General features: G+C 35.7%; 1 protein-coding gene across 2 annotated transcripts in view; it reads right to left on the minus strand.

Moving 5' to 3' along the window:
- LOC126822231 (DNA polymerase epsilon subunit 2) overlaps positions 1 to 16,638 on the minus strand; it is a 36,513-nt gene that overhangs the window by 6,252 nt on the left and 13,623 nt on the right. Inside the window, exons 7-14 of one of the 2 annotated variants that reach the window (XM_050550994.2) lie at positions 16,551 to 16,634; positions 13,610 to 13,666; positions 12,508 to 12,629; positions 11,587 to 11,728; positions 10,670 to 10,790; positions 10,069 to 10,183; positions 9,006 to 9,189; positions 6,916 to 7,092 (exon numbers count right to left, since the gene is read on the minus strand). In XM_050550994.2, coding sequence (XP_050406951.2) covers positions 6,916 to 7,092; positions 9,006 to 9,189; positions 10,069 to 10,183; positions 10,670 to 10,790; positions 11,587 to 11,728; positions 12,508 to 12,629; positions 13,610 to 13,666; positions 16,551 to 16,634 — 1,002 coding nt within the window. Of the gene's footprint in view, positions 1 to 923; positions 1,988 to 6,915; positions 7,093 to 9,005; positions 9,190 to 10,068; positions 10,184 to 10,669; positions 10,791 to 11,586; positions 11,729 to 12,507; positions 12,630 to 13,609; positions 13,667 to 16,550; positions 16,635 to 16,638 lie in introns of those variants that run through there. The other variant, XR_007680734.2, reaches the window with a different exon arrangement.

Here is a 16,638-nt window from a genome sequence, read left to right on the forward strand (position 1 = left end):
ACCCCTTGACTCAATGACAGACCTTCAGATCTAGTGCACATGCTTAAAACCATTTGGCTACCCAATCCCATGGATTATTAATACAAGTTAAAGCATCAAATTGAAGGAACGACAAGAGCTGATAGAAAGTTCACATGTTTCAAGTCGTATTATTATAGTCGATAAAAGACAAACTTTGCTAATTTACAATTTAAAAATTACTTTATGGTGGAGAAATCAATATCAGAATTAAAAAAAAGCTACATCAAAACAAAATGACTAAAGGTAAATTTGAGATTTTAAACTTACATAGTGGTGGAGAAATCAATATCAGAATAAAATAAAAGCTAATTCTAAACAAAATGACTAAAGGTAAATTTGAGATTTTAAACCTACATAGTACCTACTTGCTGTTCTTTAAGAGCAAAATAACTAAATGTAAATTTGAGATTTTAAACTTACAAAATGGCCGAGATATCATTGTTAGAATAAAATAAAAGCTACCTGTTATTATTTCAAAACCAAATGACTCAATGTTTTCAATGTAGATTTTAGCCCAGTAACTAAAATTCCTTTACAACATTTCACACAACAGTCGTGAAAATGACATTATTTCAATTAGACAGAGAGAAATGCTGTTAACGTATACTTGACTAACATATGATATAATTATATCCATCAATAATTTGCTTGAGCACAGCGGTCTTTAGCAGAAGGAAGAAACTAGAGAACCCAGAGAAAACCCACAAGGTTAGGTAGGTGACCTTACTGATCAAAAAACCACATCAGATTCACTGACTGATCCAAAAAAAAAAACGAGTTTATATTTTTCTCCAATCTAATTCCATGAGGTTTAGCAAAATGATATTCTGAATATAACAATCTATAAATAAATAAAATTTAAATAAAAATATAACCACTTCATCGTGATAAAATTATCTTACACCATGGCAGTAGCTGATATTTCGTTATGATGAGATGAACTTGTTATACACGTATTAAACGAACTGTTGATCAACTGTCGAACTTTTATTATTCCACCCATCGCTAAAAAGTCATTCTTGTATCCTTGTCCCGTTAAAATCTGACGAAGGAAACTAGAGGTAGTGTTATTGTCCGAAGTCTGTATATTATGATTAGAAACATTTAACATGGATGCCGACTGTGGTGCTATGACGTCTGCTGTTGAATCCGATACTCTGTCATCAGCTGTTTCAATTCCTTCCATTTCTGTATGTTCACACATCGTGCAGTCTTCTGGTACTTGTGTCCCTCCAGCAGACGGATGTTTCACATGCAAAATCATTTTACGTCGATTTTACTAACTACGAACACTTTGGGGAATAATATAAAATCCAGATATCTTGTAGGATCACTACACCCAGAAACAATAAAGTCCCTGCTGCAATGATACCTCTATAGTGCGCTTAACAACCACGTGTGAGAAATGAAGAACTCGGACAAAGCAACATCATTTATACCTCCAGAAGAACAAATAAAGCAAAATGGGTGACGTCAAAATTTACTCTCACTGTCAACGAGCCAAGAATCAGGAATTTACTTGGTACACATTGCCGCTGTTAAGTACAAACCAAACGAAACATCACAGAACACCTATTTACCAACAAACTCTATAAACGCTGAACAGACTATTCCGACCTTACGGACATGTTTTCTGTTCTTAAAGACCCTGCACATACAACACATTCGTAAGACGGGTCAGGGTCATCAACAGGTGCAGAGTTTTTGAGTACCCGTCTACGGGTATAGAACGACAATCGTTTATTCAAACCCAAATTCACAATTAAATCACAATCTGTTAAAAAAAAAACCAATAGATATCCGATAGTTTTGTTCACAGTATTTCCAGAAAATAATTAAAAGAGGAGTTTTTGAGTACCAGTCTATGGGCATAGAACGACAATCGTTTATTCAAACCCAAATTCACAATTACATCACAATCTGTTTAAAAAACAACAACAGATATCCGTAAGTTTTTTTTCACAGTATTTCCAGCAAGTAATTAAAAGAGGGGTTATTATAGGTTGATAGTTTTGAGTATATAGGTATGACAAGATGTTTTTTTTACAATAAAACTTTACGTTGTATCATAAATAAACGTGAGTACAACAATCAACAAAATTAAACTCCCTTACAAAGGATTATGAACAAGTCTTTAAACTGAATACCATGAATAACTAAAATAGCCAATTGTTTCTAAATTAAAATCTTTCAAAGTTTGTTGTTGTCGTTTTCATCACTGTTCCCATTTTTGTGTGCAAACAATGGGCTTTGTTTTAAAGGGACTATCCCGATTTTAACAGCGTCTCAGAAATAAAAGTCTGTGTACCAATGAAGTTTAACAAAGAGAGAGAGAGAGAGAGAGAGAGAGAGAGAGAGAGAGTTTTAACATCCACTCGACACAAACTAGGTCATTTCAGGACTAACACATGGTTCAATTTTATTTCCATAATTCGCTTGCGAGTAGGGGCCGGAAGACCCGGAGAAAACCCACAAGGTTGGGCAGGTGAGCCAACTCCTTGTCACGTACAACCAGGGAATCAAACCACGCCAGTTGACTCAATGACAGACCTTATGATACAGCGCGCACACGCTAACCATTCGGCCATCCAACCGCCAAGCTCATTAAAGATGCATTATGTAAGATTAAGATAATGAGCTGGTCGCTATAATAATTCAAAAATAGATAATGGAAAATAGATATAATGAAAATTTCATTCAAATTACTATATTCTGGGAAAAGTTATGGCTATATGAAGATGAAACGTAGATCTAATATTATCGTAGCAACAGTACTTGACAACCAGGACTTTGCCTTGATTATCCATTTATTGTTATCCATTAAAATCTCTGCTATCCGATTGTCTAGAGAGTTGATTATGGGCTTTGTCATGTTAATAAATGTCTAAATAATAATTTATATAACATTCAAAGTTAAAAGAAAGACCAGCAACAGGCAGATTTAGCTCTTACATAATGTTACTTTAATTAATTGGAAGGAAAACCACATTATACTGTAAACACATATAGAAAACAGTACTTGATAATTTGAAACTTCAAACTTATGTTAAAGAAAGGGAGTGAAATAATTGAGGAAAGTTAATATAAAAAGATTTGGTTAGAAATGAGAAATTCCTCCATGCTATTCAGAAAGACGTGAAGAAGGCTTTAACTTAATTCTCTCTCAATGCTCAAAAATGCTAAAATAAACAGCAGAGAAATTTGTTTGAGTCGTCGTCACGGAGATTGATTAAACATCGTTTTCAAAACAAACATTTGTAGACAAATGCGTGTAGCCTTGACATTCAAGGTTAGGCAACCAGTGGATTGAAGTTTTTTTGTTGACAAAGAATAGAAATAAAATTCACAAGCAATTAAAACCATTTTTTTTTTTATCACAAAACTTGTTTTTTGGTTATCTGGTAAATGAATATACCTCTCTGTGTTGAAGGTGGTTCAAGTGAAAGGCTTATCATTCAGATTTCTCAGATAAATATATTTAGGCCCAGGACAACAATGCTTATAAATTGTAGAAATGTGGATTGAGAAATACTTTTCATACTAGACTTAAACATACATTATGCAAGAGCTAAATCTGTCTATTACAAGTCTTTCTTTAGGCCTGAAATGTTATCTAAATTATTAATTAGATATTAATTAACCTATCCAGGCCATAATCAACTCTAGATGGCAGCGCTAGCCTGCGATCTTTAGTGGATTGTAAGTCGATTTACTGCATAACTTTCCTTCTCGATTAAACGATTAAATGGATAATCGAGACTATGCTGTTTATCGTACTGACTTTAGTAATGATGACCAAGGCTAGGCAGAAATTTCATTCACTTAGTTCTCAGTTCATAGTGGATCAATTTGAATGAAATTTTCAGCAAATTACCTTTACGTTATCTAGTTTTTAATTATTATAATGAGAACTGCCAACTCATTATCGAATCTCCCATAATGTAGCTTTAAGCAATCTAGAAATAATTTTCAAATTTTTTCAAAAGTAGAAGTGGAGGTTATAAAAGGGTGTTAAATATGACCTTTAGCCATCTAGAAATCTGTATTAAAAATACATTATGTAAGATTTAGATAAAGAGCTAGCCATTCTTGCTATAATAGTTCAAAAATAGATAATGTAAAATGAATAATTTGAAAATTTGATTCAAATTACTCTATTGCAAGCGAAGATATTAGTCTTTGAAGGTTTGATAAGACGTGTGCAATAATTGCAACCATCGTACTGGTTGTTCGAAGCTAAGTCTCGCTCCTCCATTTTTAAATTAAATCAAAATATGGCTGAACCGTTTTAATCTATTTAATATCAGAGAAATCCGATGCCATCGAGACTTGATTATGGCCTGGACCAGTTAATTAATGTCTAATTAATAGTTTATATAACATTTCAGGCCTAAAGAAAGACCTGGAATAGGCATATTTAGCTCTTGCATAATGTATGTTTAAAAAAGATTTTTCATACTAGAAATCTGTATTAGAGAAGGTCATACTTTGTTCAAATGATAAGATTTTAAGATTAAATTTGAATATAAACACAATTACAGATAATAAATAAATAGTCAAATATTTTAAATCTAAAATATTAATATTTTTAAAACATAAGAAATTCAATATCTCACTATTTTCTGTTATATTACATTCATATATTATGTATGGTACATTTGTATGCTGTATGTTGCCTCTTTTTAGGTGTTTTGATGCAATAAAAAAAATCTTATCTTATCTTATCTTTTTTATTAGAAAAGATTTGGATGTAGACAATTCATAATATCAATGTCCTATCAACACAACTTTTGTGACTTGCAATTAAATATTTGCAATTTACATGCACAAAATAAGTCTTTCTAAAACAACAAATTCTCATAGAAGTTAGTATAGTTTACAATTTTTTTGAAATTCTATAGTTCCCAATTACAAATATTCCACTGTTAAACCGAAACTTTTTTAAATTCCAGACAAATAATAATCAATATGTTTTACCTCAATTAGCATTCATTGAGTACAGAATACAAAATGAAATGGAGTTTAACATCCTACTGTTCTGCTCTGATTGGGCTAATGAAGACGGGCATATGCCATAAAGTGTGCTATGAGGGAAATTTTGCTCAGACAGCAGCACTCTCATATCGAATTCCAACTGCCAAGGGATCTTTTACATGCACAATGTGTACAAGGGATCTCGGTTTTTCATTCCATCCGAATGACTATACATTGGCCTCTATCCTGCACGACTGACAAGGAGGAACCATGCCAGAAAATCTCTATGTACTTTCACGGCCAACACCAGGATCGAACACAGGCCCTCCCAGTTAGCGAGTCGTCCAATGGGCGTCCTCGCTGAAGGAATTCTCACCAGGCGTCTCTAGTGAAAAATTGGTTCCCCGTATCTGGATTAAATTTAATATTAACGACCAAAACTAATGTTTGTCAACACACCAGTTTGTAATGAATGTACAGGAAAACAATGCTGTAAGGTAAACAATGAGGTCACGTGGGACCACCTCACCTATAAATTATGTCCCTTTACCTCTAGCGAGGACGCCAATGGAGCCACTGCAGCTCCTGAGTACAGAATACCCCAGCCACAAATCAACATACTGTATCTAACAGGAACAGATGAAATGTCACTATCAATTTTTACTTGTTATACCAAGGTGTGTGACGAATGTCTTATGATGCAGAAAATATTCATCTAAACAATTCTACGTATCCAGGCCACACGTTATGCAGTGTGCTATATGGCCTGATTCTACATACAGGTATCCAATCTGTTTCACAGAGAATTACGAGTCTTCTCTAATATCTCTGTAAAAGATGACTGCCTTTAACACATGCATGCACAGCAGGCGGCGTCAATCATTGGCAGAATGGCGGGTGCATTGTTTACATAAGACGTTACTGCTTCGGGCAGAATGCTGCCTTTTAGTCATTTTAATACCCATTTACACTAAATAGGAAATAATTTTTACCAACAAATATGTCAAACGTCTTTATTTATTTTTCTAATACATCAAAAAAATGTTTTAGAATTTAATTTGTTGGTGGAAAAAAGTTCATATTTGAGACTCCTTAAGTCGCATTGATGTCATCCTTATCTTGTAGATTTTTGTTTTACGTGTAGTGCAGTCCTGCACTTACCATAATCAGTGATTGTAGCGGCCTAGCGAAAATCCATTGCTGATTATTGTGACAGGTATCCTGGATTCCAGGCCATATGTCATGCAGTGTGCTATTAGTATCTGGCCTGTTCTTGCATGCCAACGCATAGACGGGACTTTGCCGTTTGGTCCCACTGGAAAATCCTTAAAATACCAGGATTAAACCTGTGATCTTCTGATTAGACAAAACTTTGATCTGTAGAGTGTTCACAAGGTGGCACATGTGACGACAATATTCATCCACATTAAATGGTGGCCGTATCAAAACAAAGAGATAGAGAGAGAATTGGGGTTTAACATCAAACTAGACATAAACTAGGTCATTTCAGGACTAACATATGGTATACATGAATTTATATTATAATAATTCACTTAAGCGTAGGGGTCTTTAGCAGTGGGAGGAAACCGATGGACCAGCAGAAAACCCACGAGGTGGGACAGGCAACCCTATTCCTTGTCACATACAAGCGGGAAATCGAAACCAGGCCACTTGACTCAATGACAGACCTTATGATTTCATGTGCACACGTTAAACCACTAGAATACCTCCCCACCCCCACACACCCCAAAAAAAACAAATAGAGAGAGAAATGGGGTTTAAACATAAACTAGGTCATTTCGGGACTAACATATGGTATATTTATATTTTAATAATTTGCTTGAGCAGCGTGAAGAAACCGATGGACCTGGGGAAAACCCACGCGGTTGGATACCAAAACAAATAAATATTTATACTTACTGGATTCATGATGGTACATTCTACTTGTGTTGTTGTAAACGGATCACATTTATCGGCACATATAACTAGGTCAGGTAAAGGATAAATACGTAAACTACGATCGTACGCCCAATATGTCGGACAAACATGGAGAGGTAACGGACACAGATGACCTTGACTGATTATAGATTTAGCAAACTGAAATATAAAGACTTAACAAGTGAATAATTAGCAACGACAAAGTCTGTAAATTTAAAACAAACTTTTTGGTGCTTTGTCTGAAATACAGGCCCCAAAAAAGGATAATTATCGGCTTGTACTTTTATATCCATCTTTGACACTAAATCGTTAAAATTTGGCAACAGATAACCAAAATTCTCAAGGCATGTAACACCAAGCACAACTTTCAGGTCATGTGATAAGCAAATAAGCCAGTATCCAATCTGTTTCACTGAGAATTACGAAAGTCTTCTATTATCTCTGTAAAAGATGACTACCTTAGACACCTGAAGTCACATCACGCAGGGTCAATCATTGGCTCTATGGGGCGTGCATTGTTTACATATGACGTTACTGGTTTGGGCAAAATGCTGTCTTTTTCTCATTTTAATACCCATTTACACTAAACAGGAAATAATTTTTACCTAAAAAAACGTCACATGTCTTTATCTATTTTTCTATTACATAAAAAAAATGTTTTCGAATCTAATTTGTCAGAGTAAAACTGTTAATATCTGTGGTTCATTAATTAAGTTGCATCGATGTCATCCTTATCAGTGATTGTAGCTGCCTAGCGAATATTCACTGCTGATCAGCGTGGCCAGTACCCTACACCACTGACACACAGAAACCAGACAGTAGAATACGGAGGAACACCAGGATCAAACCAGGGGCCTCCTGTTTCAGTCGTTGTTGTTTGTATTTTAGAGGAGAGCCGAAAAAAAAATCCCCTTTATCAACAAATTGAAAAAATCCCTCCCCTAAAAAAGCTCTCCCAGTTTCGATAAGAAGAGTGATTTAGAAATTAAGGAGAATCATCTGATATTAAGGAGAGTGTTTAGTTGTGTGCATGAAGATCAATAACTGCATGTTTGGGGGTCATTCCAGACTTCATAAATGATAATACCCCCCCCCCCATGACTTTGTAAAGTAGAGCGATTTTCAATTTTATGGAGAGGGAAAAAAAACTCCCCTTGGTCGACATTCAGGTGAGTGGCAGTGAACCACACACTGGTCAGCAGTGAATATTCGCTATGCTGCTAATATCACTGAAAGGGATGACATCAGTGCGGGTTAATTGGCTCAAAATATTAACCTTTTGCCTTGTAAAAATTAAATTCTAAACCATTTTTTTGAAGTATTAGAAAAATAAATAAAGGTGTTTGAAGTATATGTAGGTAAACAATATTTCCTATTTAGTGTAAATGACTATATAAAATGAGTTAAAGGCACCATTCTGCCTGGAACAGTAACGTCTTATGTAAACCATGCACGGCCATTGAGCCAATGATCGACGCTGTGGGATGTGACATCATATGTAAAAGAGAGAGAGAGAAATGGGGTTTAATGTCCACTCAACACAAACTAGGTCATTTCGGGACTAACATATGGTTTAATTTTATTTCAATAATTTGCTTGCGCGTAGGGGTCTTTAGCAGTTGAAGGAAACCGGAGGACCCGGAGAAAACCCACAAGGTTGGACAGGCGACCCTACTCCTTGTCCCGTACAACCGGGGATTCGAAACCACGCCAGTTAACTCAACGACAGGCCATATGATACAGCACGCACGTGCTAACCATTCGGCCACCCAAAAACCATATGTGTAAAAGGCTTTTGAACTTTTAAAGGTCAGTCCTTACACAAAGATAGAAGAAGTTTTCACAATATGTTCAATAGGCCTATGTTCAATCTGATTACACATGCAGTGGGAGGAAACCGGAAGACCCGGAGAAAACACACGAGGTTGTCACATTCAAGCAGGGAATCAAAACCACGCCACGTGACTCAATGACATATCGTGTGATTTCACTAGACCATCATCCAATCCCCCCCCCACATCCCCCCCCCCCCCCACACCAAGAAGTAAGAAGAAAATGAAAATTAAGCTTACATGAGTTGGTACATCTCCATCTGAAGGAAATTTAACACAATTTCTACACATCTTGGTAACTATATCTTCACGGAATATGACTATTTCTTGTGTACAGTATTGTATTCTACATGGGTTGGTTGTAAATATAGCTGATGGTATTTTACGTCGTAGTTCTTCTGTGATGGAGTTTGGTATTGCTGGTCTGTTAGATATACAAACAATAAAATTCACAGACAATGTATCAAATAATATTAATAAGATAATTGAAAAGAAAAAGAATGAAATGGGGTTTAACGTCCTACTGTTCTGCTCTGACTGGGCTAATGAAGATGGGTCGACATCATACAGTGTGCTAGGAGGGAAATTTTGCTCAGACAGCACCACTACAGCCTACTCTTATATCTAATTCCATCTGCCAAGGGATCTTTTACGTGCACGCCAATGTTTACATGGGGCCTTGTTTCTTTTATCCCGTCCAAACAACTATACATTCGTTGTCCCTTGCCAGGCCTTCGGTTCTGCACAACTCACAAGGAGGAACCACGCCAGAAAATCCTGATGAACTGTCTCAGCCAACACAGGAATCGAACACAGGATCTCCAGGTTAGCCCATCAATTTTGGGCATATTTTGTTTCCTTCGGAATGTTTCAATTCTTTGAAATTCTAATTTCATGCCATCAAACTTGACTAACAGGTAATATCTAAATGACTTGAAAATATGTCTGAAAAAAAAAGCCCTGGTCCAGTTTAAAATTTCAATAGGGCTCTACTATACTTATATATCCCAATAATTAATCCCAATAAGGTTTTTGGACTTATGTATAGACCTCTCTTCTGTGATGCATTCACAAAATTTCATGTATGTTTAAAGGGTTCTTTCTTAATTATGATACAATAAACAATCACAGAGAATATCCACACTGATTTGTAGAGTGTTCACAAGGACTTATTGTGAGACAAGACAAACTGGTGGAGGTAACGACAACAAAATAAGGACATATAAAATAATATCAAAGGAACAAATTTCAAAAATTTGGATTTAAGATGTAGCAGAAATATTAATAGTTATTATATTGTTACCGTGGTAATATGGTAGCAAGACCAGGATCTTGTGGGCCAGGTACAAACACAAATTTACACGTTTTTATTAACGTAGGAAATTCACTCAACATCTCACCAAGGTTGTGAAAAGATTCTGAAATACAAATTCAGTATAAGTTTAAATTTTACTGTTGGGTTCAATATCCTAACAACACTTCAGCTGGAGTTCTCATAAAATGAAAAGAAAAGGAATTTGAAAGGGCAGTAAAAAGTCAAGCTTGTGATGTTTTTAGCATCTCTCACATGAGGTGGGCTTTTCCTCTCTCCTCTTCTTGATTTCTACATGTAAAGGATTCTTTTACGCACATGCCAGGTGTACACAAGCAAACGTCCTTTTTTCATTCCAATCAAACAACTACGTATACTTTCTAAGTCAGACAACACTGAGATCAAACACAGAACCTCCTGGTCTGTGACCCATCCCATTACTCAAGTAAGTTTTGTAGTTTTTAGCACATTTAGCTGTAAAAATTGCTTAAATTCTATTTCCTATTGACAACTCATATCTCAGCCACCCAACCTCCAAAAATGGAATAGCATTTAAGCCTTAACGTCATACCAAGACAAATATCATTCTCACCTTTTAATGTTTTAACATGACTCGTACCATGAGGTGCACTGGAAAAATTACCACATAAAATAAAACATGTCGGGGGAAACTCAGAATAACCAGCAAATAATTCCTTTAATTTCTCCATTACCTGTATAGACAGAATAAAATATTTTATATAATCAAAATACACCAGAATAATCAAATAACTTACCATCATCCATGTGTATTTGTTAAAATAATGATCGAGAAGGGATATCTCTTGCCTTATTCACAAAAAATTAAATGTAGCATTCTTATTGGCCAAGAGCTAACATTTGCACTAAGATTTTTAAAACCCCAGAGAATGAAAATGGTGTATACTTAAAATATTTCAGTTAAGTATTCGTGAATAAGGCACTAGAGTGAATGGAATGGAATTGACAAGACAATATTTGATCATTTAAGGACTAACATGTCTAAAGAATGCATATACAATGCAAAGGGTGAAAATTCTGACTTGAAATCTTAACTGATTTTCATCAAATCTTTAGAATATAACATTGGGACAATTTCACAGAAGTAAATAATTAATCATGTGCCTATCACAAAACGGATGACAACTCATTCATGGTTGAATGCTATCTTACTGGTAAGCTATGTCTAAAAGAGAGAGACAGAGAGAGAGAAAGAGAGAGAGAGAGAGTGAGTTTAACGACACAAACTAGGTCATTTCGGGACTAACACATGATTCAATTTTATTTCTATAATTCGCTTGCTCGTAGGGGTCTTTAGCAGTGGTAGGGAACCAGGGGACCCGAAGAAAACCCACGAGGTTGGACAGGCGACCATACTCCTTGTTACGTACAACCGGGGATTCGAAACCACGCCAGTTGACTCAATGACAAACCTTATGAGAGAGAGATGGAGATGCTCCACAACAGATAACTTTTCACATTTTATTTTACCTTAACATTATCTAACCAGACATCGGATAAAACAACAAACATGGCATCCTGATTCTCTTCTTCAACTTTCTTTAATTTATTGGACGCTTTAACAGATGTAGATGATGGACCACCGAAAAAATTTATGTTACCAAAATAAGCTCTGAAATCGAGAACAAATTATCATATTAAAGATGCATTATGTAAGATTTAGATAAAGAGCTAGCCATTCTTACTATAATAGTTTGAAAATAGATCTATTTTCTATTTAATATCAGAGAAATCCCATGCCATCGAGAGTTGATTATGGCCTGGATCATTAATCAATGTTTAATTAATAATTCAGAAAACATTTCAGGCCTAAAGAAAGACCTACAATAGGCAGATTTAGCTCTTGCATAATGTATGTTTAACAACATATTGAACGCCCAATTCTGGTCACAACCACACTGTCCACAAGAAGATAAGAAAAGCATTAAGGTTTCTTTTGAGCTTTGTCAAGTTGCTGTCATGAACAGCTGATTCCTGTCCAAAGGAAAAGAAGAAAAGAATGCAAGCGGCAATTAGACTTCCTATGGTGCTGACACTACTGGGTAAGGATTACTACATTCATTGTAATAATCCCTGTGTGTTACTGAGGCACCTTGAAATGAAATGAAATGGGGTTTTACGTCCTACTGTTCTGTTCCGACTGTCCCATCTGAACAACTAGATAGCTGTCCTTGTCAGGTCCTTCGTCCTGCACCACTGACAAGTGGAAACAATGCAGAGAAATCTTGATGAACTTTCTCAGCCAACACTGGGCTCCAATCCACGACCTCAAGGATAATGAGCCAGCGTCTTACTCACTTAGCCACTATGGCTATGAGGCACCTTGAGCATGAATTGGCGGGCAAAACCAGCACGATCTAATTATACAATATTATCATTATTATTACTTACCTGCTTGATTTTGCAGTTTCAGTTGGTGGAAAACCAAACGCATTAACGTGAAATAAACTGTCTTCATACCAGCCTTCTGCCAGTACAAATGAATTTTCTGTGAAGAGACCTTTATGAAAGTTCTATCAATTTTAATTAAGGAAGTAACTAATAAAAGCTTGTGAAATATGGCAACCATTTTGCAAAGCCACATATATGGCAAAGCAAATGAAATGAAAATGAAATGAAATGGGCTTTAACGTCCTACTGCTCTGACTAGGCTAATAAAGACGAACTTATGCCATACAGTCTGCTATGAGGGAAATTTGCGCAGACAGCGACACTACAGCCTACTTTTATATTGAAATCCAACTGTCAAGGGATCTTTTACATGCACACCAATGTGTACATGAGATTTTGTTTTTTTGTCCCATCTGAACGACAAGACAGCTGTCCTTGTCAGGCCCTCTGTCCTTGACCACTGACAAGGGGAAAACACGGCAGAAAAACCTCGGCCAACACCAGGATCGAACCCACGACCTCCAGGCTAGCGAGCCAGCACCTTACTCAGCCACCGTGGCTCCCCACAGTAGATCAGTGACCAACCAGGAGGACATGGCCACAAAAGTTCCTCAGAATTTTCCAGCAAGATTCGTCAGTCGTCAGTCGTGCACGAACAGGACAACTGCCGGCGAGGAAAATTGCCAATGGGTGCCACTGTCGACAATAATATTTGTTTGTTCTATTTTTGTTAAAAATAACCAATACTTAAATATTCTTTATTATTATTATTATACAGCACTAATCATTGATATAAAATTATTTAGGTTCAGTTTACTTCAGTGGTTCAGGAGATGGAGGTGGGGGGGTGGGGGGTGGTCTGGCAAGTAAAAAGGTATCTAGTTGTGATAAGAAAAGTGCTGTCCACTTATACACTTGTTGGCATACACGTAAAATAACCCTTAACAGTTGCAATCTGATGAAGAGTAGACTCAAACGATGTTGTACGTCCAATATTTCCATCGTAGTAGGTGAGCATGTGGTCAGGTTGTCAGCGTATAACTATTTACATCAGATTACATACAGTAAATCAGCGATAGTGTAAAAATAAAAGAAAGGATACAGCTGTTGATAAATCTATTTGAACATAACCAGTCGGATCTTCTAAATACCATTTACCCTATAAATATACAATACATTATCACATTTACCCTATAAAATATACAATACATTATCACATTTACCCTATAAATATACAATACATTATCACATTTACCCTATAAATATAAAATACATTATCACATTTACCCTATAAAATATACAATACATTATCACATTTACCCTATAAATATACAATACATTATCACATTTACCCTATAAAATATACAATACATTATCACATTTACCCTATAAATATACAATACATTATCACATTTACCCTATAAATATAAAATACATTATCACATTTACCCTATAAAATATACAATACATTATCACATTTACCCTATAAATATACAATACATTATCACACTTACCCTATAAATATACAATACATTATCACATTTACCCTATAAAATATACAATACATTATCACATTTACCCTATAAAATACATTATCACATTTACCCTATAAATATAAAATACATTATCACATTTACCCTATAAAATATACAATACATTATCACATTTACCCTATAAAATATACAATACATTATCACATTTACCCTATAAAATATACAATACATTACCCTATAATATATACAACACATTACCCTATAAAATATACATTACCCTATACAATACATTATCACATTTACCCTATAAAATATAAAATACATTATCACATTTACCCTATAAATATAAAATACATTAATACATTATCACATTTACCCTATAAAATATACAATACATTATCACATTTACCCTATAAAATATACAATGCATTATCACATTTACCCTATAAAATATACAATACATTATCACATTTACCCTATAAAATATACAATACATTATCACATTTACCCTATAAAATATACAATACATTATCACATTTACCCTATAAAATATACAACACATTACCCTATAAAATATACATTACCCTATAAAATGTCCAACCTCGTGGATTTTCTCCGGGTCCTCCCGTTTCCTCCCACTGCTAAACACCCCTACGCACAAGCGAATTATTTAAATAAAATTAAACCATATGTTAGTCCCGAAATGACCTAGTTTGTGTCGAGTGGATTTTCTCTGGGTCCTCCCGTTTCCTCCCACTGCTAACGACGCCTACGCGCAAGTGAATTATTTAAATAAAATTAAACCATATGTTAGTCCCAAAATGACCTAGTTTGTGTCGAGTGGACTCTCTCTCTCTCCATATGTTAAACCATATGTTAGTCCCGAAATGACCTAGTTTGTGTTGAGTGGATTTTCTCCAGGTCCTTCCACTGCTAACGACGCCTACGCGTCCCAATTGTCCCAATTATCAAATAAATTCATCTTCCTAATTACTGTCCCAATTATCAAATAAATTCATCTTTAAAACAAACTATTTCAATCTTTAATTAATGCGTAAATCATGGTATAAGATATCAACTTGAACGTGGTAGTCGATTGGAAAGGGCACTGGATTTTCAGCCAGAACATGACTGGTTCAAATCCTGAGATTGGCCTAAAAGAACCTTAGGGTTTTGGCGACGAAAGTATCACCTAGTTGTTCGAATGGGACAAAAAAAAAGATCCACCGGAGTACACCCTCAAGTGTATGTAAATGTACAGTTGACATTTGGAATTCGATCATAAGTAGGCAGAATTTGCCACTATCTAGGCAAAATTCTCCTCTCTTGCATTGCACACATGACCATAGAGAAAATAATCAGATGTCAGTCTCAAAATGACCAGTGATATGTAAATTTTGTATAAAAGACAGAAAATAGAAAATATTTTTCTAACCAAACAGGTGTTCAAGGGCTGTAGCACTGCGATCGGGTGTCTGACATAAACTGAACCAAATCTTGGCAACTACACAATTTTTCTTCTAATCTTAGTATTTAGTAGGATATGTCAGTGGCGCAGGATGGAGGGCCTGGCAAGAGACATCTTTTAGTCGTTTGAGTGGAACTAAAAAATGGGGTCACGTGTACACGTTGGCGTGCACGTACAAAAACCCTTGACTTGACAGTTGGAATTTGACCAGGCTAAATTTCTCTCATAGCACACTGTATGGCTTATGCCTGTATTCATTAACCCAGCCTGTTCAAAAAAAGTGGACGTTAACCCTCATTATATTTGAACAATAATGTAGTTTATAAACAACTAAAGGCCCTTGTTTAAAAGAGAAATAGAGAAATGGGGTTTAACATCCACACGACACAAACCAGGTCATTTCGGGACTAACATATGGTTCAATTTTATTTCAATAATTCGATTGTGCATAGGGGTCTTTAGCATTTAGAGGAAACCGGAGGACCTGGAGAAAACCCACGAGGTTGGACACTTGACCCTACTCCTTGTCACGTACAACCAGGGAATCAAAACCAGGGAATCAAAACCACGCCAGTTGACTTATGATACAGCGTGCACGTGCTAACCATTCGGCCATCCCCCCCCCCCTCTCTATTTAAAATGTTTTACATTTGATATTGCTTAAGGTCTCCTCAATTGGCTATTTTGAAACAAATATAGTGGCAATTTATTTTTACTATGTAAGAGGGGTAGAATTTTATCTCGACTGTGGTTCTACTTAGTCTTCTTTAAAATTCAACTGCCGAGGGATCTTTTCAACCACCTCCAGTTGTAAATGGAACCTTTCCATATACAGTCGAACGGAATATGGGCATGAAATAGCCAGAAAGGTCTTCAAGGACTATACTGGGTTTATATTTATTTAAACTGTACTGAATGTTGGCATCGACCGTCTAAACACCAAACTGTACTCAACGACATCTGATAGATCAATACAACAGCTTGAAGTATTAACCAATCAAAAGATTTCTTTGGTTGGCCTTGGCGATGATTGATGGAACGGGGGTTTTCAAAGTGTATATCAACAATATAAAGTGTCTCACCTCTTTCATCTGTGTGAGCATACCAAGTACGATTATATCTCCTAATTTGGCCGTACTTCCCAGTAAAAATTCTATTGGTTTAAGCTGA

The sequence above is a fragment of the Patella vulgata genome, chromosome 5 (assembly GCF_932274485.2).
Source record: "Patella vulgata chromosome 5, xgPatVulg1.2, whole genome shotgun sequence".
Taxonomy (NCBI): Eukaryota; Metazoa; Mollusca; class Gastropoda; family Patellidae; genus Patella; species Patella vulgata.